The 26,667-nt window shown below is 39.0% G+C and overlaps 1 protein-coding gene across 7 annotated transcripts in view; it reads right to left on the bottom strand.

Annotated features, from left to right (window-relative positions):
- epb41l3a (erythrocyte membrane protein band 4.1-like 3a) overlaps nucleotides 1-26,667 on the bottom strand; it is a 164,836-nt gene that overhangs the window by 38,070 nt on the left and 100,099 nt on the right. For all 7 annotated transcript variants that reach the window (XM_007900967.1, XM_007900966.1, XM_007900954.1 and 4 more), the window contains exons 4-8: nucleotides 9,564-9,668; nucleotides 8,113-8,155; nucleotides 4,064-4,139; nucleotides 3,272-3,490; nucleotides 1,726-1,813 (exon numbers count right to left, since the gene is read on the bottom strand). In XM_007900967.1, coding sequence (XP_007899158.1) covers nucleotides 1,726-1,813; nucleotides 3,272-3,490; nucleotides 4,064-4,139; nucleotides 8,113-8,155; nucleotides 9,564-9,668 — 531 coding nt within the window. The remainder of the gene's footprint in view (nucleotides 1-1,725; nucleotides 1,814-3,271; nucleotides 3,491-4,063; nucleotides 4,140-8,112; nucleotides 8,156-9,563; nucleotides 9,669-26,667) is intronic.

The raw sequence follows: 26,667 nt of genomic DNA on the forward strand, positions 1-26,667 counted from the left end.
CAAGTGAGAGACCTGAGTTCAATTCCAGGCAGGGCGAAACCTTGGGCAAGTTTCCTTACTCCACACGCCTAATAATAAATAATCCCTCCAAAAAATAAAAACAATAATAAATTGGTCATTTTCAATCTACAGCTGTTTGTGGGACATTGCTGTGCGCAATTGGCTGCCGCGTTCGCCCACAAATATACAGTCAATTCACTTTACAGTGTATTCTGTGAAGCGCTTTGGGACGTCCTCCCGACGTGAAAAGCGCTATATCAAATTCAAGGAATATATATAACCTGCATTTATGCAAAGAACTTTGGTGTCACTTTAACCNAAAAAAGGAACATATCAGTAAATTTAGAGATTTTAATTAAAGTTACGGCATTATACTCAGGTTTGATTTTTCACATTCTACTTCCTTGAGTTTGCAGAAGTAAGAAAGGGAAACGACGATCATTTCACGTTCAGTGTTAGGTTGGCTGGTGGCTATTTTTTAATTTTAAGGGATACAAGTACATTCCCTCCAATGTTTCAGGTTTAAGCACTGGTTTTATTGTCATTTTTCTTCTTTCTATGCTTCACTTTCTTCACATTCCCTCATCTATGTCTGTTTGCTGTCAATTCTCCCTCCACCTCATTTCTTTCTCTTATTCTTCTGTGTTTTAATAACCAGATTATTTTTCTTTTTGTCTTCTCTTGCATTCCTTGACTGCTCTTTTAATTTAAATGTCTTATTTGATCTATTTCCTACATCAATACTGCAGACAGTTCCTACCCTATGAAATGGGCAGATTCTACTGTTAAACACAACATGCTCAAATAGTCCCACTCCTCGAATTGCAGAGAGCTTTGTGCACATGTTCCACAGCCGCTAGACGGAGCAAAGCATCAGTCTGCTATACAGAAGATTAGGGTAAAGGTAGTTTAACAACAGAATGAGGCCATCACAAAATGTTAGAATTATGTGCAGTGGGGGAAATTTTACTGAGGAGTTGTGCAATCTGATACAAGAAGTGCAAACAGTTAGTATTTATTCACTCTTAGGTGTGCTCCATATCTATATTTTTTGACTGACTTCAGGAGAAAGTGAGAGAAAAAAATAAAAATTAAAGGGCTCTTACGTGGTCCTATATTTCTTCATTTGCTCAGTGGAACAGTGAAGCAGAAATGCTCAGAGAACGTGAGCCAGAAGGGGCTTTCTTGGAACGTGCTCAGTCTCGCTATCTTTAACTGCAAGGATTATTATTAAAGTGTGTGCTTTGTTTTCACCCCACTTTCTGGCCAGCACTGGAGTTTATAAAGCACTCTGAAGAGACGCCGCGTGTATGGCTGTAATGTAAACTGTGTAAGCTCCAGGGAATACCTTGTACGTCACACAGACTCTCGAGTCCTTGGCAGCGGCGAGAACTCAAATTAAAGCCAAGGTCTCGCACTTCTGTTACATACAGGGGATTCCCTGGAGCGAAACACAATTTGCGCTACTGGCACTTTTGCCAGGAGCCCCGCAATAGACAGCGCCACTGGAGCACGTTTAGAAACCACCATCGCCCAATGACTAAAGACACAGAAAGCAGAATGAGATCCATGCCAGCTGGAGGGCACTGTAATAAATTCTGGAGGAGGATTAACTATTTGGCTCATGAGGTTTTATGGACAAAGGTGGGGGGGGGTGGAAAATCAGCTCAACTGGAGAGAGTTGTATTTTGGAACACAAAAGCATAGCATTAAATCAACATGTACCTTGGCATGATGCAGGTCCACTCCATACATGGAAAGCTTCTTAGCATTTTCGAGGAAATGCATTTCTGCTTCTGCAGGTGTCATGCCCCTAAACAAGAGAAGGAAAAAGGGCATCTCTTATTCAATTCAAACTGTATTCTATACCACTTGGAATTGAGTTCAGCCTCAGCTCATTCACTTTGTGCAGGTTCTTGAGTAATGTACCAATCTGTGCTCTGGTATTTTTTGCAGGTGCAAATGTTTGACATCATTGAAATAAAGAGGAGCCTGAAAAAAAGGGGCCCTGGTTGAGTATGGGTCCACTTAGAGCACCAATCGACTGTGTACTAGAATGCAATACTCCCACTTTACAGTGCTGGGAAACTGCTTCCTCCACTAAGAAGTGACTGACTTCTATGCCACCTGTTGAATAATAATAAAACTCTTCACATTTAATATAGCGCTTATCATGTCTTTGAGACGTCTCAATGTGCTTCACAGAATATACTGTAAAGTGAGTTGACTGTATATTTTGTGGGCGAAAGGATGACACTTCCTATGCATTTACATGTGAAGACGTATAAGAAGTGTCACTGGTGTCGCTTCCTGCACACAATCCCTCAAACAGCAATGATTTTGGTCAGGATACCGGGAAAAAAACTCTTCTCTTTTCAAATAATGTCTTGAGATCTTTAACTTCCAGGTAGACGGGACCTCGGTTTAACATCTCATCTGAAGGATAGCACCACCAGCAATGCAGCATATGCTCAACATTGAAATGGAGTCACCCTAGACAATATAGGATCCAAGTCGCAACATGAGTCTTGAAACCCAACCTTCTGACTCAGATGTGAGAGTGGTACCAACTGAGCCAAGCTGATGCACTATTTTTTGCATATAGGTAGAATGCACAGTGCATAGGCAGTGATATCAGCATGACTTGACAATCCAGATGTCGGCCATGTTTCAGACAACAACTGCGATAAATTTCATTTGTATAGCGCCTTTCATGTCAGGAGGACGTCCCAAAGCACTGGACAGTCAGGGATCCCCACCTGAGCTGGTGGTTGGGATCTGGAGGGATGGAGGGCGGGGAGGGTAGGAGTAGTGGGTGGCTGAAGGCGTGGTTGAAGAAGAGGATCTTGAAGGAGGCAAGGGAGGGGGCAAGGGAGGGGGCAAGGTGGAGGGACTGTGGGATGGAGTTCCAGAGGGTGGGGGCAAAGAAGCTGAAGGCCCACCCACCAATGGTGGAGCTAGCAAGGCGGGGGACCTCATTCTAATGCAATTTCTATATGGATACTGGTCGCAGACAAATGCACTATATTGGGGTTACTCTGCAAAGACATCAAAATGCAACCAAGATACAAGTGTTTGGGACATTGTTATCACAAACACCCTCTGAAAATCCAGAGGCCATTTAAATAATGGAGATTCAAATGTCAAAAGCACCAATTTTTTCACCTGATTTTCAGTTAACAGCGCCACAATATAAGAGAAACCTAAAAAGTGCTTCTGCATGTTTAAAGTCTACAACAGATATTTTGCTATTATACAGTATGGCACCTACTTGTGGTTTTTGTGCAGTTCTATCACCTTTTCTTCCAGTTCTTTTGTATCAGTTGGAGCAAAGTGAAACTCACTGATGTAGTCGGTGCTATATTCATCTGGGTCATAATCTCCCAGTTCAGCTTGAACAGTGTAGGAGCCGAGCAAGGCATGTGTGACTAAAGAACACGGCAATCTCCCAGACACAATGTCATCCCTCAGCTGCAGACACAAGTAGTATCTAAAGCAGAGACACAAATGCACACACGTTTGAGATATTGAGAAACTATCCTGTTTGAAAGCTATTTAGAATAGGGATGCCTCCAATAAAGGGAAGCCAACCCTCAGAACCAGTTTAAACATGGATGATAATTATGACTCAAATTGCAAAAATGGGTTTAAATGAAAATTGACGTATAATGTTTGGTGGATGTAACCTCTATATAAAAAAAATGTTAAATGAAGAGTACTCTTAAAAGGATTGTTGGCCAGAACACAGAGAGAAATGCTGTTCTCGTTTCAAATAGTGCCCTGGGATCTAAAATACCAAACATCAGGCAAACAGAGCAATGGTTTAACATCCTACCCAAAGGACTGCACCTCCAACAAAGAAACACACCAATGTCTCACAAACAGCCATAAAGTGAATGACAATATTATCTAGACGATTGTTGACCAGGACACCGAGAGAAACTCCCCTGCAATTATTCGGAGTATCAGACTAGCGTTTACGAATTCAAATATGACTTGTGCACCACAGCTAACAATAAAAATGTGAACTCCACCTTTTTAGAGAAACTATTCTCTCTCTCACCTGGTGATGTCCTCAGAGAGCTGAGCAGGATCCGGAGGGTAAAACTTTACATTGAATGAAAATTGCCATGGTCCACCTACAAGGAAATAAATCAATTATTCAAATAGTGAACCAAAAGTAAGTTTGTTAGGGGAATACTTTTAAACATGAACTCGAATTTAGCAAGTCCAGTGTTTATTGATTTTTTTAAAAAAAATCTAATGCAATTTCTTGTTAAATGCAAGTTATTGTTTAAATCATCAACAACAACTTGCATTTCATAATTTATAAAACCCTTATTTGGTTGAATTTGCATTGTCTGTTTCAGCCACGTTTTACTCTAAAATACTTCTGAGGCAAGAATAGAAGACAACTTCTATTCAGAATTTAAATTAGTCCGTCAACCCTCTGCTGTGTGCAACCCCATGAACGAGCAATCACTGAAGAAACGCTTAACTGACTTTTGACCCTGTCTATGAGGAAAAATTTATTCAGTCTTGGAATTACTGTGCTATGACACCCTCCAAAGTGTTGATACCTGCCTGGATCAATTTACAAAACAGCTCTGCATTGCTCCAAATAACAATCCTGCATGGAAGTTATGCCACTAGCTGACATTCAGTTTGGATTGTAAAATAATAGTGCATTCAACTACAGTTTCCAATTTGCTTCAACTTCAGCAAGGGAATTCTGTATTTGTCAACTAGTAATATGTCAAAAGCTAGTAAGTTGCAAGATCTGGTTCCAAAATTAACTGTAAACTAAACTTGGAGAATATTTACAATTTGCCGCCACATACTTTCTTACGAGTGACCTTTCTCAATACTGTAACTGAAGCCAAGAACTTGTTCGATTAAACCTGTCCTGCGAGAGATTCTGTGATGTGCAAAAAGTTGTAATAAGTTCCACAAAGATCCGTAGGAGAACGCCAAGTGGCTTCACCTCCAATCCCAAAAGGGCACCGCCTCCATAAAATAATCTTTACTAATGTGGTCAACATTGCAATCCTATAGTTCTGTTCTTAGAATTTGGTGGTTGCATGGAGCTAAAACTGGCTCCACCACTCCAACCTCAGGAATGCATTGGACAAGATCCCTTTACAAGATTGGTAGACATATAACGAGCAGATGCAATATCATACCCATGTGATTTCCTGTACATCAGCTTGTACATTGGCCAGGAAATGGAGGGCATTCAAATCACGTTTCTGAGATGGTCAATGTCAATCAAGTACCATCAGATTAAGAAGGGGATTCAGGTTGGGAACAAATCTAAAATCGAGGAAAACTGGAGAACATGTGAGTGATAAAGTGGCAAGGGTGTTATTTCTCAAGAGTCAGATTGTAGTTACATTTACGGACAACCGTAAGATGTGAGTGACATATTCTATTTACAATGAATGGTAGTCGGTTTTCAACTGGAATGAGATTTTCTTTTGAGTCTAGTTAAAGATATTATCTGTCGAAAAAATTAGACCGTGATCTTCCTTTATGAGTATGATATTATACCCTTGAAACTAGCATGTATTGTTACTAGGGTTTCTTGACATGTTTTTTTATAGAAACATTCGAATGTTAGTTCAACAATTGTTTTTTTAAAAAGTGGTACATGTGAATCAAATCAGCTTTATTCTGCAATAACTCCAGAACTGAGAATCAATATTTAGCTTGCAGTTAATGGGTAGGCAGATCAGCAAAAGTAAACTAAACAAACCAGAAATTCCAATGGAGCTCTCAGGTAACCTTGTAAAAAGTCAAGTTAATGAGATTGCTTTTGCTGTGGACAGAAAATGAAAGGGTCTCCCATGAGCTTTCTGATCCTCCTTCCAAATAGTTTTTACTTGAAACACCATCTAATATCAAAAAATGATGCAATCTGCAGTCACCTATATAGAATTTTTTTATAGATACACAGAATCAATATTTAGAATTACACTGTGATCCTCAGTCAGTACTGGCTGGGGAAATTAAGGAAGAATAACCCTCCCTGAACACAATTATATAGCCTAAAAAAAATCTCAAATCAGAAATAATTTATCACCCATCAACAATCCTTTATCTTCCTCAGCAAGTGTAAGTTTAAAATTGCCCGAATGAAATGGATTTGTCAAGATCACAGATAAAGATTGAAATTCTATTTCTATTGCCTAAGTTGGAAGCAGAATGGGCAATATTGGTTTTATTGAACCGGATACGATGAGCAACTGTGCTGTGCTTGTTCATAGAGACACAAGTATACATAGGGAGAAGGGGTTTGGAACTGGGATTAGGATGGATGGAGGTTCATGTGGAATACAAGCATTGCCAACTAGCACGTTGCCATGTATTATATGAAAGTCTATGTAAAGGAAGGTAATGAACCCAGAATGCAGCAAGTGCTAAATTAGTTTTCTCTGGATTTCAATTCATATAGTTTCTAACAGTGCGGTGAACATATATGCAAACATATCTGTTAATACCAAATCCCACCAGTAACTGGGTGTGGGGTTTACGCAATCTACTTTCATGCACATCAGAGCAGAATTTTTGCTGGTCAGCAAACTGTATGTCAGATTACCAGATAGACTCAATGTTTGCAGCTCCTGCATTTTCCATGTTCGATAACACGCGCACAAAATATGGTATCCATTCTAGAAATTCATTCTAGAAATCATAAAAACTGATGTAAACATATCTTCTTCAACTTCTCCTCTCACTTCTCTCCTGTTAGTGACTCTTGTCATGTAGTTTCACGGGAACATACAATCTTCTGACTCAAGAGACAAGAATGCTACCAACTGAGCCAGGCTGACAGTATTAAACAGTTTTTCAGATTCTAGCGCTATGAAATTACAGAAGAGGGAAAATAAAGAGATTCAAGAGGCAAGTGAAAACAGGCCTCGATGGCATCTGGGTCAGTCCAGCTTCTCATTCTGGCTGTTACCAAATTATTAACTGAAACCTATTACAGGTAGAAAAAAGGAACTTCTGCTTTAGATTGAAACCAAAACGATTAACACTGTGCATTGGTAGTTTTGTTGATGTTCTGTTGCTTCCAGCTCTACTTTTGCACGTGGTAGAAACAGATCCTCTCTTTGGTTTCCTCCTCAATTACTTGCAACATACTCAGAGTAATTCCTGCGTGGGTTTACAATATTGTGATTCTACTGTTGCTGGGAAGATTCACTTTGCATTGATTCATACCAGCCTCAGCATCTTCCCAACATTTAAGCTAAGGAACAATTGACAGAACGATCATCAGCATGGAAACACAAGAACTTTAAGACCTCTTCTTCTGTAGCTGCTATCCTTTAGCAGAGATAAGAAAATATACCAGATGGTTTCAGTGTCTCAAACAATTTACAAAACACATTCTCTGTCTTGCCAAATTGCATGAGGCTTAAAGATAAAAATAATTTTTAAAAAAATCTCACCCTGAGGGCTTCTCTATTCTGAATGACTGAAACACAATGTGAATGGAAATCATGTCTTGATAAACAAATACAAAAGCTGTTTCTTTTGTTGTTACTTCCACCCCGCACTCTGTTCTCGTTCCTCTTCTGAAGCCACCAATTATTGCCGAGCTACATTTCTGGCACTTGTCAGCCTTCATATACGAGCTTAGATAATAAGCCTGAACAGGCTGTTTAACTGAGAGGGAACATCACAATTGAACCTGATCCTGTCCTTGTTTAACATATCCACACACCTTCCAACAGAGGTCAACTAATACAGGAGCAGGAACCCTGGCTGATTTTCCCTTCACTAATGTCAGGCTGTTGAAGCCAATTGCAGCACATTGACTGGTAGACAGACTATAATGCTCAATAGCTTCGGGTGTAGAGTGACCTGATTTGGATGAAGAAAGTCTTTCAGGCCATTTGATGCCACCCTTCCAGAAAACCCACTTTATTATCTTCACATCACTGTATGAAGCTATTTATTAAATGAATAGAGTATCTTGGTCTCAACACGTGCTCCAATCTGTGATGGTCAGTGCTGGACCACGATCATCAGAGCAGTCTTTATCATTTACCCTTTGACCATCAGGACTCAAACCTGCAATTTAAGTAATTAGTAAAATGCACTTACTTCGAATCTGCTTTTTAATCTCCTTGGCTGGATCTAACCAGTTCTGAAACACAGCGTTTAAAATACATTTTAATTTTACTCAAATATTATCCTCACTGTGAGGATCGTAATCACATACATTAAACTAGTCTTGTTGCCATGTTATCTCACAATGAAACATTTTATACAAAATATCACCAATGACCTGGCTCTTAAATATAACAGCAGAAAAGACACAAATGGATTACACCAGATCAATTATCCTCCTCATGGGGGGAGGTAAGCGGGTCCTTGGAGCTGAACTGGCTCCAACATGTCATCTTGGTAACGGAATGCTGGAATTGAGTCAAAACATTAAGATGCAATACAAGTGTATATATGTGTATGTATATCACGGAGCACAACACAGCTATGTACAAATGTGATTCACAGCTGATGGAAGTCAATACCAAGACACATTCTTATAGAAAAAATTAGGTGGCAAGTGTTGAGAAAGACACCAGAAGAAAGTTGCTGATGTACTGAATGACCTACCCAAATAGCAGTCTACTGAGTACCTCACTCACTAGGTATACTAATACAGTAGCAGGTTTGGGCTGTGTGAGCTGTTCTGTTAGATATAGTTTGTGCTCAATGTGAAATGTGCTGCATACATGTCCAGACAGATGGGAATGTTATAGCCATAACAGATAGTGGAAATGTTTGGGAGCAACTAAACGAGGGACTGGGACTTGGAGAAGATTAGGAGTAACTGGGAGAGGCACAAAATTATTTTTCACGCCAACACAATTTAGTCCAGATTACTGTGGAAAAGTTGTCATCATATAAATTTGATTTCAAAATAAAATATAAATTAAAAGGCACAGTTAAGCAGTCAAGAATTACATTTCTGAATAGAGAATAGTTTCTTAAATAAAAGTAAACTTTTTTTGAATCATAAGAAGAGAACTAATAATTAAAAAGAGTAAAATAAAATTGAAAGAAAGGAAGAACTTCTATAAGTCCAATTAGAAAATAATTATTTGGAATCCAAATGTAGTAGAAGCTCCATTTAAATCTGTTTAATCCAACTTAATTTACAGATAACAAATTATTGCATGTTCATTGAATAAAAAAGTACTCCTCAGGAAAATGGAACTTCGCTGCCGAAATAATGCACCTCAAGACATGAACTACTGACCCAGCAAAGACCACCTTGTACATCACACCCATTCATGAGACGTCGACTCTAACCAGCAAAGCCTTTTGGCATTGAGGTCTCAAATCAGGAGATGGATATGGAGCTCCTTGCAAAAGGTGCAATTCATCTTCCCAGGCCCTAGGTCTAGCAAACACATTCTGAAGAGCACTTTATTAACCCACAGTCAGGAAAGTGAAAGGTTTACCTCTGTGGAAAAACATATGTAGAAAGCCTTTCTCTAGGTTTGGTTCTTCCCATTTCAAGCACCTTATAATTTAGCGCCTGAACGTACCTTTTGATTTTCAGAGTCCCGAAAAGCCAGACCAAAGTAATCTTTTTCTAGGAGGTTGAGCTGCCCACAGACTTTGTCAAAGAGCACCTGCCCTTTGGCACGTTTCTGTCCAAAAAGAACAGAATTTTATTAGTGCAAAATTGAACATCATAAATAAGATTAAGTTCAACCAATACTTTTTTTAATAGAAAACACAGGACACATAGCCAGCAGGATAACTGAATTGCATTCCTTTCAAAATAGACCATCTGACCAGCAGATTTCCTTTTACAAGTGAGCAGCAACAACAATAATAGTTTGCACTCATACAGCACCTTTCACTTAGGAGCATGTTTCAAAGTGCTTTACAGAGATGGAGTGAGAGCTTAAGCTGTGTTGAGTTGCGGAGGGGAGAAGAAAGAGTATGCAGGAGGTGACTGAAGCAGCAGTCAAAGAGAACTTTTTTAAAGAGCATGTTTGGTTACACTGACAAACCCCCTCAGGCATTCAACCATTTAGGAACATGGATAAGTTCCCATTTAAAAAAACAAGCAGAAGTCATAGAAATAGAATTTTTCTACACAATAGGAGGCCAAATCAATCCATCACATCTCTGCCACTACACTCTGATTTCCAATCTTTATTTTTTTTAAAAACTCCACTTTTTACTTCTTTCCCCAATATTCCTCAAGGTTTTTACTGAAGCCCTATTTAAAATTCAAGATTTATTGAATTTTAATATTAATATATTTTCCTTTAGCAGAGTGTTACACACATAGAAATCACTGAAAAAAGCGGCAGTTGATGTGGGGTGCAGAGAGGATTATGGCAGTTTCTCCCAACCCCCAATCCTTTCATTTTTAATTGGAAAAATGGGTAAACAATTGAATTAATGACCAGCTGGTGTGGAGTAAAGACCAACCTGATACAGCTCAGTGCCACAGGAGCTCCACTAAACATCTCTGCTGGCTCTAGACCAACTGTAGTGATGGAGGTTATGGAGTAGTGGCTCAGACTGTCTTTCCCCTCCAGGCTGGTAGGGAGTTTTGTGTGATAGAAAAACCTACAAGGATGGAAACGAGGACTAAAGAAAAAAAACATGCCCAGAGGAGCATTCCCAACTGCACCCATGCCAAGTTTTACTTCCCACGCCAGTCACCCTTCTGGCCTCCAAGCGGGATGGCCAATTTTATGCCAATTAGTGCTCAATTATGAGCTGTTTTGTGCATGGATTGCTGTTGACTCAGGCCAAGCGCATTTTACACCGGGCTGTTACAAGGATTAATGAAAGGAAACTTTTATCCCATCAGTTTTGGGATGGATTCAGCTCGAGTCTCAGGGGGTGAAAAGGGCACTTTCATCCAAATGCACCATCGTTCATCTATTTTTGTTCAATTTAAGCAAAAGGTATAATTAAATAACAATGTAGGATATAAAATATGAGGGCATAAATATAAGACAGTTAGCAGTTGATCTAATAGAGAGCTAAGGCGGAACTCCTTGAAGAAGAGTGGTGAGATTGTGGACCTCACTGCTGGAAGCTGTGGTTGAAGCAAAAAGCATCAACATATTTGAGAAAACTTCAAGCATAATTGAGTGAGAAGATAACAGAGGGGTATAAGAGAAGGGAATAGGAGGAATGGAGGTTGGTGGAGAGTTTAAATATCAGCATGAAAGTTACCATGTTGCATCACTCCATGTAACTCTATTTTAAAGACAGCATACACTGGAATCCTCAAGCTTGCTATAGTACCAGGACCCTTCTCAATCACTTTAAAAATAACCTAGAATAGACACCAGCGTAGCAGTACAAATTAGGAATATTAACAGGGAAAGAGCTCTTCTTTTCGAAAAAGGATGATAAAATCTGAAGTTAATACCAAAACATTCCATGAATCACAATTGGTTTTTCTTTGCGTCTTGCCTAACCTGCAAGATATTATTGATTTTAACACCGTACAAAGGACATTCTTTTTAGATTTGAAACAAAGTTACAAATATACCATGAAGTCTTTGAAGTCCATCAGAGTGACTCTAGACACAATGAGAGCCACATGAAGACATCAGGCAGGTTTAGGACTACAATTATGAAATACTCCATAGACCACAATTATAATGTGGATCATCATAGCTGGAAGCTCTCTCACACTGACATCAATAATGCAATAGCTCCCTTCTCTCTGTCTAATCTGAAATGTGGTATAAGAAACACAGAACACAAGTGCAAGTGTATAGTTTTAATAGGAAGGCAATGCAAAATTGTAGATACAAATTATGTCAAAAGTCTATTTGTATGTAATTCTAGATGAGAAGTCAATTAAATAATTCACAATTACAAAACTGGAATTCAATCGGGTTAGCCTCTGGCGTTGAAATATGTTCCATTGCTCGGTGTTTGTAGTTCTGCTGTCAAATACTAATAGGAGTTGAAAAAATGCTGCAGGGGAACGTTATAGTGTTCCTGGCATCCGGTCCCCAGGAAAGCTCCTTACAATATAAAGAATGTTTGTCAATATACTCCAAGCCAACTTACAAGACCTCGACTCTGAGGCAATCATTGGTCAGAGTCGAGGTCTCGAGTCAGTGTGACGTGCATGGGTTTCTCCATTTAAAAATGTCCTTTATGTTGCAATGTGCTTTTTCTGAGTCAAAAGGAGAATTGCATAGATTACACAGACCTTGCAGCACCGAAACAGGCCATTCAGCCCAGCTAGTCCACCCTGGTGTTTATACTCCACGTGGGCCTCTATTCTACATCAGGCCTCAACCTCTCCTAATCCCCTCTTGTGTCCACTTCCATTTCCTTTCCCTGCTACTTTCAATAGAAAAAACCTTTCCAAACTGTTTTTCTATCTTTTTTTAAAGTCAGCATTTGAAGATGATAAAGGGCTTGGCAAATATATTTGTTTGTTTGGGATGGGGAAAAACATGCCTCACTTCCACTAGTGAGACATCATTTACAGTGTATTTTAACACATTATTGGACCATTACACAATATAATCTTCACTACAATGTGCATTTGTGAAGAATTTTTTTTGGTGGGGGGCATTTTTTTCATGAAACCAATGCCTTTGGTCAGTGTTCTTATAAAATTGAGAGAATTTTTTCCCCCAAGCAGTGTGGCACTAATGTCGATGCTATAATCCCCAAACTGGCAATGGTGTGCATTGCCACTTTGATGTCAAGACCATGCTGAGTGACGTTCTGCTGTCTGCATGAGACCTTGTCCAACTTCATTTGACTTGGCGAGTCTACAAGAGATTACAAGGCAAGAATGCTGCCATCATCAACAGGGGTTTGGAAGAAATGAAGGGAAACTGCCGGAAAAAATCTGGTGCAAGGGTACCTTGATGGAAGATTGCCAGAACATAGCATGGACAGCAACAGCTATTTGAACAATCATAATAGTACTTGCATTTGATATAGCGCCTTATCACGTTGTTGAGACCTTCTCAAACCACTTCACAGAATATAGAGTAAAGTGGATTGACTGTATATTTTGTGGGTAAAACACAGCAGCCAATTGTACACAGCAGTGTCCCACAAACAGTCCTGGATTGAATAACCAAGTTATAATGGGGGTGGGGGGCAGGGGGCGGATGGATTATTATCCCCCCAAAAGCAATCTGCCAATCGACAAACAATCGGATTCCTACTTACTGCAAGGCAAACAGAGGTGTGTGAAGTAAGGAATCTTGCCTAAGGTTTTGCACTGCTTGGGAATTGAATTTAGGGCCTCTCGTGCTAGCCACTACTCTGCAGGGCTCCTCTCCTGCGTGCTCATGTGCGTCTCTCTCTCTCTCTCTCGGCCACCACCTCGCTGTGACTGGGAACCTGACTGGCTGAGATCACCATATAGCACAAACAGCATTTTTTGAGTTGAGCTTGGTTGCTACTTTTACTTTCAGGTACAACAATTTATCAACATATTCTATCGTTTCAAAAGCAAATATTCCCCTTAGGGTGGTGTATTGCTTAAGCAGGAAAATGTCACTTAAGAACGCAGATGTACTACAATCGCACTGGGAACCCACAAGGCAAAGAAAGGCCTGTATTCTAACACACATCTTTTGCGCAATGGGCTGTATTTTCTGTTTCAAAGAGGCTGGAGATGAATAACTAGTGCTACTTTTAGCGACCATGCTAACATGATTGTAGATGTAGAAGCAAAATGTTCACCCTAACATTTACAGTATTTTCAATTTAGCAAGTTTGAATTTGAGAGTTCTAAAAGAAAAGATTAGTTTGTCTCAAATTTTTATTCACATATCCGTCACTTGGATGAGATAGTAAACCGTGGCCCTGTTTGCCTGCTCAGGTGGACATTAAAGATTCCATAAAATACAAATTAAATTTGTATAGCACCTTTCATATCAGGAGGACGTCCCAAGGCACTGAACAGTCAGGGATTTGGACCAGAGCATTATTCAAAAAGAGTAGAGAGTTTTTCCCAGTGTTGTGACCAACAAGCCCCAGATACCAAAAGCCACTTCATGGCCAAGCATCAGCCAGTTTGTGCACAACAATGTCCCACAAACAGCCACTTCATGGTTGTGGGAACATTGTTGTGCACAAATCGGCTGATGCTTACAAAATATGCAATCACTACACTTTACATTATATCCAGTGTGATACTTTGAGACGTTCTCCTAACGTGAAGATGCTATACCAAATGTAAGAAATATTATATTTTTATTTATTGCAGCGCCTTGGGAAGTCCTCCCGAGGTGAAAGGCGCTATATAAATGTAATTTTGTTGCTGTTGTTGGAGCAATGTCCCACAAACATCCAATCTATTCTACAACTAAGATTCACATATAAAAAGATGATTTTTTTTTCTTTCTTTCATATGCATCAAATTAGGTAAATTCTGAAATAAAGATTTTTTTAAAAAACTGCAAATATAACCCTGGGGCAAATCACCTTTCTATGTTTCAGACAACAGCGTAAACCAAAGTGCACACCTCAGAAATCCTGTTAATCCCAACACAGTGATCGTTAGTTGCTATGATATAGAATCTGCCAAAACAAGCACCTTTTCACTTTAATGATTCACAAAGCAGAGCAGAAAGTGAAGCACTAAAATAAATCAATTCAGTCACTGTAATGCTGACACCTTCTCCCCCTTTCCTTTTTAATAAAGGGATACGTATCTTGGCAACAAGCTCTGGTAAGCATGTCAGTTGCTCGGAGACTTCAGATGAAAAATTGGAAGACCCCACAACAGATTAATGATGAGAGCAGGTAGAAAACTTGATGAAAACCATAGCTCTAGAGAAAATTGCAATGAGGTAAAGGGCAATGTGAAAGTCTTTAATAGCTGTCATACACTCTGGACTGAATAATCTTTTGAGGGAAGGTAAGTACAATATTGATTAAAAAGATTTGGAGAAAGAAAGATTTAAGATTAGATTTAATAACTGGCAAAATACTTGAGATTGGCTAAGTATATTGGGAAGTGTATTCTAACATTGTATGATCAATAGGGTTTTACACTTTTGTGGCATTAATAAACATTCATTTGAGTATTTATTTTCTAAATGTATTATAATTCATATGTGTGTGTATGGTGAAATACTGTAATCATTCCACTTCAATAAATTATTATTTCTTGAAAAATACAACTTTCCAGTCAATTGCCAGCAACACTTGGCAAAGCATGTCTCATGTGAATACAACTTTTACTTCTCAAGATCATGATCAATGAACCCTAATAAAAAAATTGTTACTCAGAAACTATCTTCTCGGGAATTCCAAACACCAAGAACACACAAGATTTACTGAAAGCTCAATCGGGATTTCAAATTGGTATTATCCATTCTTCTTGAAATTGATTGCTCCCGTTATTCAAGAAATACCACCAGAGATCGGAAATTTCCCATGCTCTTAGCCTCAGTCCTAAAGTTCCATCTTAATAATAATAATAATCCTTGCATTTGATATAGCGCTTTTCACGTCAGGAGGGCGTCCCAAAGCGCTTCACAGAACACACTGTAAAGTGAATTGACTGTATATTTGTGGGCGAACACGGCAGCCAATTGCGCACAGCAATGTCCCACAAACAGTCGTAGATTGAAAATGACCAATTTATTATTGGTTTTGGTTGTGGAGGGATTTTTATTAGGCGTGTGGAGTAAGGAAACTTGCCCAAGGTTTCGCCCTGCCTGGAATTGAACTCAGGTCTCTCACTTGCAAAGCGAGTGCTCTAACCACTGAGCTACAGGACTCCAGGATTGTCCAGGATTGTAAACTTAAAACGTTTACAATCCTGGACAATCATATAGGTTCAAATAATGGTCATAAGGCTAACATCATGAGGTAATCCAAGCTTCAGCTGTAGTGAATGATATAGAAGTTTATATGAAACCCATCTTTTTGATTGTTCTAATGATGTGAACAGCCCACAGTCATTGTCTATATTTAGGTACAATTCCAATAATCTGGATACATTAATATCCATAAGTAGGATATGAACATTTTACAATACAAAGTCATAAATATCAAGGAATTTGGCACTTACTGTTATTGCTGTTTATAATGTTTTTTATGTAGGCAGTATCATTACCGAAATATACAAATACAGGTATAAGTTCTAAAAATGACACAAGGAAGCAATTACATCTGAGTCTGTATTTACTTTATTAATGTAGCACTTTTACGCATTGAGGATTTTAATTCATTCTTAAATTTCAAATCGATTTTCTGTAGTCCTTAAAAGAAACTTACAGAAAAACAGCTTAAAAAAATACAAGAATTTACCAAATTCTGGATAATATCAAAATGCTACATTCACTTTATGGCTGCTCGTTGCTTTGGATAAATCGGCTTCTGCATTCACCTACAAAATACAGTTGCTGCACTTTACAGTAAATCTTGTGAAGTACTCTGAGACATCCTTCTGACGCCAAGGCACTATATCAATTGCAAGAATTATTATTATTAGATTGACATTATACTTGTAGCTTGTACTGAGAAATGGTATATTACAACTCAGAAAAAAGTACTTAAGACAGGAATAAATAAATAAGATTCAGTATGTAGGGATGCTACATAGGAAACGTAGATTGATGCAAAACTTAACATGCGACCATTGCAAGAATGTTTTTCCCAGAACACTGCAGAGCTTGTGGATGGCAATGCTTCCTCAGAGAGGACAAAAATATATATTGGCCCAACACAGCTCAAAAACTAACTACTTTCAAAATCTTGAAAGTATCAAAGTGACCACCAAGAACATTGTATGAGAAGAAGCGAACGGTTTGGAATTCACCCAAAATTATTACCAGACATTAACGTGAAAAGCACATATAACATATGGAGAAGAATCACTTTGAAGTCTTGCTGCTACTTCTCAAGATAGATCTATTCTACCAGCTAGGGATTTATGTCCCCCCTCCACCCACATTCTTCAGATTTCCCCCCCTCCCAACCCACCTCCCTTGCTCGAATGTCCAGTCAGCAGTATATAGTATTTGGAAGCGTCCTCCCAACGTAAAAAGCGCTGCATAATTTTATCGATTGATTCCATTATAGCTCACTATATTCAACTGGCTTCATTAAGAATTTAGAAAATCAGCCTAGGTTTTAACATAAGAAAAGATTAGAAAACTTACTGAAGGCATAAACTAATTGGTGTTCATTTTGTAACCGTCATAATTAATATATATTTTAAAAATCATATCAATAGACTCGTGGCATCAAAATAAAAGAACGGCTTTATCGAAAATTGACCTAGTTTCCCAGCTTTAATCTGGATACAATTATTTTTGGAATCAATCATAAAACACAAACTGTATTGTAGAGCTATTCATAATCCTTGCATTTGATATAATGCCTTATTATATCATCCGAAAGTCATCAAACCACTTCACAGGATTTTACTGTACAGTGCAATGATTTGTACTTTGTAGGTGAATGTGGCAACCAATTTGCACTCAGCAATGTCACACAAACAGCCACAATCAATTTTATCTGGGAGATTATTGGCCAGGACACTATCTTTTCAAATAGTTCCATGGGATCTTTAGCATTCTCTTGGACAGCCAGCCAGAACCTCAGTTCAACATCTCATCTGAACGACAGTACTTCTGACTTCTTGTAATAAAAGTAATTGTATATTAATCTCGTAACAATATCATGAGGAAGTGCCGAGATAATGGCAACACTATATGTAACACATCATTTGCAATCATTGCAGACCTTTGCTTTAACCTCCCTTCAGAACATCAAAAGTCAAATGTTAACTTGCCTGAGAACTGGACACCATTTTGAACCTGTGGGTCCAACAAACAGATGATCATTTCTACATGAGTTTGAATGGAACTTTGCTCTCTGTTGCCATAAATGATAAACACCACAGCTGCAAAAAGGTCACAAAAGATTTTTACACTGAAATCTGTGATGTTTGCATTAATACTCTCTTTGTGGTATTACCTACATTTCATAGCACAGCTTCGTAGTTTTTTTTAAAGCATCAATAATGCAGATTTATAAAACCGCAATACTTCTAAGTACTTCAAAGCAACAACTGACAGCCAGGGGCAGAAGAAGGGTATTACAGCATTTTAACAGTACATAGGCTGCTATGGCTGTGAAACAACAAGTGCAAAGAACAGACTTCATTAAAATTGGAACTTGGCAAGAATACAATAAGCTTTGTGGTGTGGCTTCAAACCAAAATGAATCCAACAGAATCCTTAATGTCTTACACAAAAGGGTTCACAACCAAGCAAATCAGATCACATAATAAATGGCTTCAGTTCGTTCACGTCCTTATGAGTTACGTCAAAGAAAGCAACTTTTTGATTTACCTTAAAATAAATGTTCAATTCCTTGTGGAGTGAAAATGTAATGGGCCATTACAATACAATAGTCTTTCCTGGAAAAGCTAATGATAGTGAAAGGCATTCACTGCAAAATATTCTATTGCTTTCATTAGTGTCATAATGCACATAGAAGTGTTCATCAGATCTTTTATTCTTTTTCCAAATGGTAGACAAAACTCCTCAGATGTGCAGCACAATTCCTCCAAAAGGGACAAAACTGTCTGTATGGTAAATGAAATGACAGGAGAAATACATTGATATGCATGCCCTTAGCACTCCCCTTTCACAAGCTCACTTGTCTCAGGTCAGCATTGCTAGCTTTCTTTCCAATACTGCATGTAAACACCATCAAGATATGGTATTGAACGACAGATCATTGATCATTTTGCTGCAATGTCAGTATTCACCTGGTTTATTCTTCCCTTCTGGCTGGAAAAGTAAAACATCTATTTGTTCCTGAACTAAGAATTTATTTGGTGCAGGTGCACAGCGGAATAGCTTCCATCTTCACTTCACTTCACTTCTTTAGCCAACTTTCAACTGAAGCTACTTCATTAAAAATACTGAAACACAAACAAGTGGATAGACAGAGCACTGGGAGTTGAACAACGCTGCAGCAATGCTGCAGATGAGATCCACAGGGAAATCTTTAGGTTGGATTATTGTTGCTTCATAAATGAGGAGGAATTGTGCCGCATGCCTGTGGGCGCGCTGTGCATTTCTACACCCCCAGCTACACCCAAACACACGATATTAAAGTCATTTAACAGGAATTTTATTACAAAAAGTCAAACTTATTACAAGGTGAAATATCGACAACAAACTATCAAGATTTATTCCCATAAATACACAGTTCCACCGATAAATATATTAAAATAATTCCACAGTGTAGTCATCCCTAAAAAAGCCTAGAATTTAGTACAAAATAATTTTTTTAGAACAAGCAAACATCAAGATTTAAACATACACACACACACTTGGAAGTGATCCTTTCAGACCTTAAAAATACATGTTGAACTTCACGGTTTGAAGTACAAGGTTAAGTTTCTCATTAGTTGAGAAGATTAAGCAGACTTGAGTTGGATGGCTGCTCTCATCCACTTGGAGTTGTGCCCCCATTTCCCAGGCAGCATGTCATACTTTGAATTCAGAAGTCAAGTGATGCGAAATCGGACGAAATGGGTGATGCAATTGATTCCCTGATACATTATACAGAGGAATCTTGCCATAGGGATCTTCAATATAGCATATCCTCACTTTTAGCACAGACCTATTGTATATCCATGCTAACTGGTGTTGAAGAGATTGCGATCATCAGGACACCACTAACATCACTGCACATTGCATGCATTCACAAAGATAGCGACCGCTTGACAGCCCTGATGTTGCCTATTTTCCCTCGCTTCTAACACTGCCAATGAGAAATTGAACTCAATGTCACAAATAATGACCTGGACATGTCCAGCACATCCAATTTTGTGCCAATAACAAATACCTGTCAGCATTACTTTTTAACAGCTGTCCTAGTCTGTGTTTTCAGATGTAACAGCGAATACACGAACTGACATATACAGTATTTCAAGGATGCAATCAGTTACTTGTATTTTATCGTCATATCATTTAACATTCATGACAGTGCTCATATGGAATGGAGCATCCGGACACGATTAATACATGCAGTGGTGCACTTCACTAATGAATTCTAAGCACAGAATAAAAATCTTATCAGCATTAATGAACAACATGTTTCAAGTGATAGCACAACACATCCTAACATTAATTCATGTTGTGGCTGGTACACTATATAACCATGCTTATGTAGGTCTTTCAGCAGTTGAACAGCTAAGTATAACAGCTGGAGTTTGGCAGCGCTGGGGTCAGCCAGTTATTGATGTAAACAGCACACGACAGGATCTATCTGTGAATAGAAAGCATTTCCAAAGAGAGGAGAAAGCAGTGCAAGATGTCTTCTGGGACTGTACAATGTTTTCAGGCTGCAAATATAGATTGGCTCACCACTTTTTTTTCAAAAAAGAAACACGATTTACTGTTTTAACCTGCCCATTATACTTCAATGGTATGAACACTTTTTTTGGCTAAAAAAATATGGACATGGTTAACTTGGCATCAATAAACCTGCAGTATTCCAAAGTAAGGAGCGTAGTAACAACAACAAAACAAAATTACATTTGTAAAGCGCCTTTCACATCGGGAGGATGCCCCAAGGGGCTGAAATCTGTCAAGATTTAAATATACACACAGAATTTCAAATCAACAAGTTTGGATCATATATTAAATAATAATTGGTGGATTTGATATATAAGCTTTCATATCGGGAGGACATCTCAAAGGGCTTCCCAGGATTTACTGTAAATTGACTGTGCGTTTTGCAGGTGAATATTGCGAAATCATCAAATGCAAGGATTACTATAATATTCTAATTTATTATTATATATCGAAGTAAGTCTCACCATTATTGTACAATTTGTGAAAGAAAAAAAATCATCATACAGCAGTTGAAAATTTTGGAAAAAAACAAGATTCTATTTTTGCTCTGAAGAATAGCGACAAACAAAATTTAACACATGAAAGCACGTATGAGGGTTTCGGCGGCCTGTAGTGTGAGACAGTAGCAGAGCCGGGCGATGTTGCAGAGGTGGGGGAAGGCAGAGCGGTTAATGGCACAGATGTGTCTACCCTCATTCACGCTTTCATTACATCGAGGCTCGACTATGCAAACTCATTGCTTGTCGGCCTCCCCAACTCCTCCCTCCACAGGCTGCAGATCATCCAGAACTCTGCAGCCTGTGTCCTCTCCCGTACCAGGCTCCATGGTCCCATCACCCTCATCCTCGCCCAACTCCACTGTCTTCCCATCACACAGAGGATACAGTTCAAGATCCTGGTCCTCACCTTCAAAGTCCTCTATGGTCTTGCTCCCCCCTACTTCAGTGACCTCCTAACCCCCTACCATCCTGCTCACTCCCTCCGCTCAGCAGGCTCTGGCCTGCTTCACGTCCCCTGCCTTGCTCGCCCCACTATCAGCGGGCGGGCCTTCTGCCACTCTGCCCCCACCCTCTGGAACTTCATCCCGCAGTCCCTCTCCTTCGCCTCCTTCAAGACCCATCTCAAGACCCTCCTCTTCAACCGTGCTTTCGATCTCCCTGCTTCCCCCCCTGCCCTCCACCCTCCCCGAGCCCGGGTCCGAAACTCTGTCTGTCCAGGGCCTTGGGATGGCTTCCCGACGTGAAAGGTGCTAAACAAATGTAATTTTATTGTTGTATTGACAAGATTTCCATTAACAGCCTAGATTATTTGGCAAAGAGGTTTGTTGGCATATTTCACAGAGAGGGGACAGGTCACCATGCACAACATGAAATATAATAGAGAACGTGAAGTGATTCACTGTGGAAGAATAAGGATGCTGATTATACGCTGAATGCTAGCAACCTAAGAGGAGAAGACAAGCAAAGGGATTTAGGTTGATAGGACTCTAAAAGTAGCACAGATGGCCAAGGCCATAAGAATGGAAACAGAATCCCTGACTTTGTGTCTTGAGAAAGATTTAAAGCAGTGAGGTAATGTTAAATTTATATAAAACCTTGGTTAGTTCACATTTGAAGACTTCTGTGCAGTCCTGGTCACTGGAAAGACACTGCAGCATTGGAGAGAGTACAGCATAGATTTACAGGAATGTCACCAGGAATGAGTGGATACATCTATCAAGAAAGATTAGGGGATTGTTGATTTGCCAATCTAGCCAGGCTGTCACCTAATACGCCCATGAGGGATATGGCAATGGAGGTGTATAGGAGCGAATAGCAGGGGCTCATGTGGAATAAAAAAATCAGCACAGATAAGTGGACCATATCGTTCTACGTAATTCTATGCAATTCTCATCTGCATCTCTTTGACTGTTGGATCTGGATACGGAAATGTGGTCATGAAATACCCTATACCCTGGGGCCAAGGGAAGACGGTTAAAAATATACATCTTAAAAGTGAATCATCATTCGGAGACCCCTGCAGGATTGTGCATGTGTGGAAATTGGATGAGGGCAGTAACTGGCTAGTCCGTGATTTCTTCTCCCCCTCGCCTCGAGGTCAAATAGCTTGCCAATAATCAACAAACAGACATTTAGGCGAGGTACGGGAGGTCAGCCAGTGTCTGTGGAAAAGCAGCACCAGAAGATGGAACAAAGATCACAAGAAAGGAAACCAGCGAGCTTGGGAAAACTAGAGAAAAAGTGACAAAAAAAAGTGAGTGGGGAATAAAATCATTGCAAAGAATACATACACAAGAGAGACTCAAATTTCAAATGTTTGTGACAAGAAATCAATGGATATTTTTCATGTCAGGGTTCTTTTATATTTGAAATTACCATATTTATGTGGATTGATAAAAGTATGTGTTGACAACAGAACCAAAATTGGATTGACAGAAACAAAAATATTTTTTTTTAAAAAAAGGCTTCAGATCAGTCTTTTCATTCAAGTTGCAGGTTTGTGAGTTAAAACAACAAGAGACAACTCGAGGGCATGCTGTGCACTGCAACATTTCATTTACATAACTTTACAGGAAAATAACCCACAGTGAACCAAAAAATCCTCAGTTTTCAATATATCTTAAAATCCAATTATCTTGAATTGTCCTGTCAAAATATCAATTTCGTCTTGAAATGCATGTTCAAAAGGCACAGAACAAATGAGAACTACACTAAACAACCCAGTCTCTTCCAAAAAAAAACACAGGTTGTGAAATTTTGTAGCCCATTAACATTGAAACTAGCAGCTTAATTACCAGCATATCATATCAACTGACTGAGTCTGAAACATCCAAAGGCAGTGATTCAGCAAGTCACAGCTGCTAATGGGGTAATAAGAAGCATATCTGAAAGAAAACATGCAAAGACTCCAAAAGCATGTGCCTTTCTTTCTTGGGTTACACTGATTAAATATGAACCCTGGTGCAGGAAATACCTAACAGTAACTGGAGAAAGCATTTGTGCACTCGCCTTGTTCTATGAGATTCCCCTTCCCCCCACATCCCACCCACCCCAAAGGATGTATTGCAAAACCCACAAAATGGTTCTTGAAATAAGGAAGCCTCACATGCAGAGGGTAGAAGTTAGGCAAGAAAAAAAAGATCATTTCTAAATATTACACAAATGTTTCCAGTGGATCCAGCACTAAATGGCAAGGTAAAGCACCCCTTGCACTATTTTCAGGATTTCACAATCTTCTCCCCAGCTTGCCTCTCACCAAAACAAACAATAATCATTTCGATTATTTTACAAAGGAGATATCATTCAAACAATAATAACAGAATCAGTGTGATTAATATCTGAGCCTGGGCTAATCCCCTTTCCTGCAGTAATAGCAGGGCAACTGCAGTCTTCGATGCGGATACGCCCAGATTCAATTATTCACAGCAACGGCTGTGCATCTGAAAAAATACAACGTGCCTGGGGGTGGGAAAGAGCAACCTCAGTGCAGACTGCGGCAACCCAACAAAAATAAGATGTACCTTGGAATTCAAGGAAGTAAAACTAGACAATTATATGTGGTCCAGCTTTGATACTTTCTGCCTGTAAATGTAGTACGTGCAGCTCTGTGGGAACGCTGTGTCATAATCACATGCTCCAACCTGGAGACTGCTGACCAGTCGAAACATTGACAGCCAGATGCATTAATAACCAGTCTGGATAAGCTTATTAGAGTGATTATCTTCTGTATTAAAACGCAGCAAATTAACTTGTTTTAAATTCCATGGAATCATTTCAATCACTTTATAGAAAGTGTTTTTTTGGGAGCCAGTAATTAGTCTGATTTTTAAAAAAAAAAACATATTTGTGCTTTACACATGAACCGTCAATAGAACTGTCTGCAAAATTCACAGGCGCTACACTTTGCAGTAAATCCTGTGAAGCTCTTTGAGACATTCATGCTAAGGCCCTATGTCAAATATAAAGATTATTATTATAAAATGTGATTTGTTTACCCTCTCTGCAGAACTGGAAAAATATTTAAAACAAGCAATCTGCTTCCTTTTCTGTTTATAATGAATAAAAAATAACCTCTCAAGAGCACTTCTCTCTTCATAGGTTTGAGACAATTCACTCCAAAGAATCAAATCACAGTATTTGTCTGAGCCAGACTGAAAACATATCTTCTTTCTACTCATTAACATACAACCTGAATCCTGTTCTACAAATTCCATGCCCACAAGAAGGCAAATTAGCTGAAGATGTCAGGTCAACACCTAGGTCACTGGGTGTACAATTACTTTGTGATGACGGATCTCCGTTTTTCCACATACGATTCCAATTAAAGCACTCGGTCAAAAAAAGCACACAGGGTAATTGGCAAAGATCTTAGACCAATCGCTTGACCACAATAACACCCATCAATTGCTGCCAAACTTACACTTTAACCAAGGGAGAAAAGCTGCCATATTTAGTTTGTGAAGAATTACTTCTTTGTGCAATTATTTACTTACCTCTCAGCAACACTGTATTTTCAGTGTTTTCCGATCTCACTTCTAACTGGATTAGATTTAATTTTAATATTAAATGTGTCCTCCTTTTCAATCTCCTTTTCAAGAGGGGGTTAGAGCACTCGCCTCGCAAGCAAGAGACTTGGGTTAAATTCCTGGCAGGGCGAAATGTTGGGCAAGTTTCCTTACTCCACACACCTCTGTTTACCTAGCAGTAAGTAGGAACGTGGTTGTTAGTCGATTAGTGGATTGCTTTTCCAGGGGTAATAATTCCTTAAAAAAACTACAAAAAAATTGGTTACTTCAATCCAAGATTTATATCAAATTTATATCAAATTATATCAATTATATCATCTATATCAAATGCAAGGATTATATCAAATGCAAGGATTATATCTCCAATCAAGCTTGTCAATTAACTTAATTATCTGAAACACCTCTGCGAGATCATCCCTTAACTTCAGTTGAAGGAAATATAGTCCTTGTTTACTGAACCTCTCATCACAGCTAAACCTCATCACCCAGGTATTAATCTAGCAAATCTGTAACAGCCCCCAGTAATATATGCTTCATAAAACTGTATGCTTCAATATTGAAGGCTACATTACAAATGTTTTGTCTCTTTGACTCCAGCTCATTTTCCAACAATAACATTTTCAACCTTAGTGAAGTGTCTCTCGTCCTTCCCCAACGCCGACAGCACATGACTAAAGTGAATGTTCTTCGTCTAATGTGAATTTGAAATTGTGCAGTGAAGCAATGCCACTTGATTCAATCTGATGACCTACATTCACAGGATACAGTCATGTAGCTGCTTAATGTTATATTAAAAAGAAACCCTACAGTTCTTACATTCTAAAATACCTCCGGTGTTTAACAGAGAACTGCCACCCAGATACCAAAGATAGCAACACAACAGAATTAAAACGTAATAATGAGTCAAGGTAATGTTACACAGGAACGAAAGGTGACTTGTGATTAGCATCTTTTGTCACCTTTATTATAATAATAATCCTTGCATTTGATATAGCACTTTTCACATTTCTAGACTCTCAAAGTGCTTCACAGAATATGCTGTAAAGTGAATTGACTGTATATTTGTGGGCGAAATGCGGCAGCCAATTGCGCACAGCAGTGTCCCACAAACAGTCGTGGATTGAAATGACCAATTTATTATTGGTTTTTTTTTAGGGATTATTATTAGGCGTGTGGAGTAAGGAAACTTGCCCAAGGTTTCACCCTGCCGGGAATCGAACCCAGGTGTCTCGCTTGCAAAGCGAATGCTCTAACCACTGAGCTTCAGGACTCCACAGGGCTTACCCTTTTTAAGGTAAGTGATGACTATTGTAAATTGGTTGGTTCCTGATGCAGTTCTTTTATTAAGTAAGAATGGGGGAGTCTAGGGGGGGAATAAAGGTTCATGCACAGAGTAGATAGGATATGGACTGTCCTGCCAGTAACAATAGTTGAAGCACATTAGTCTTCAAAACGGAAATAGACAAATACCTTAAAAAGAGTCGGGTACATGGATATGGCGAAAAGGCAGGTAAATGGGACTGAAAGGATTGCTCTTGAGGCATTTGGCACAAAACGATGGGACTTTTGTGCTGTAAATTTCTAAAGTTCTAGGTACTAAAACCTGTACTTGTTGGTTCCATATATTCTAAATTCCTTCTAGTCTAAACGTGGTTCAGTTGAATGGTGAATCGGAGGATATTAAATACTGGAGGAGAAAAAGAACACGGGAATGAAGTTAGATTATATAATCCCATGGGGGCGGGGGGGCTAGGACAGGCACAGACA

Source organism: Callorhinchus milii, unplaced genomic scaffold (genome assembly GCF_018977255.1).
Source record: "Callorhinchus milii isolate IMCB2004 unplaced genomic scaffold, IMCB_Cmil_1.0 Scaffold2, whole genome shotgun sequence".
Lineage (NCBI taxonomy): Eukaryota > Metazoa > Chordata > Chondrichthyes > Chimaeriformes > Callorhinchidae > Callorhinchus > Callorhinchus milii.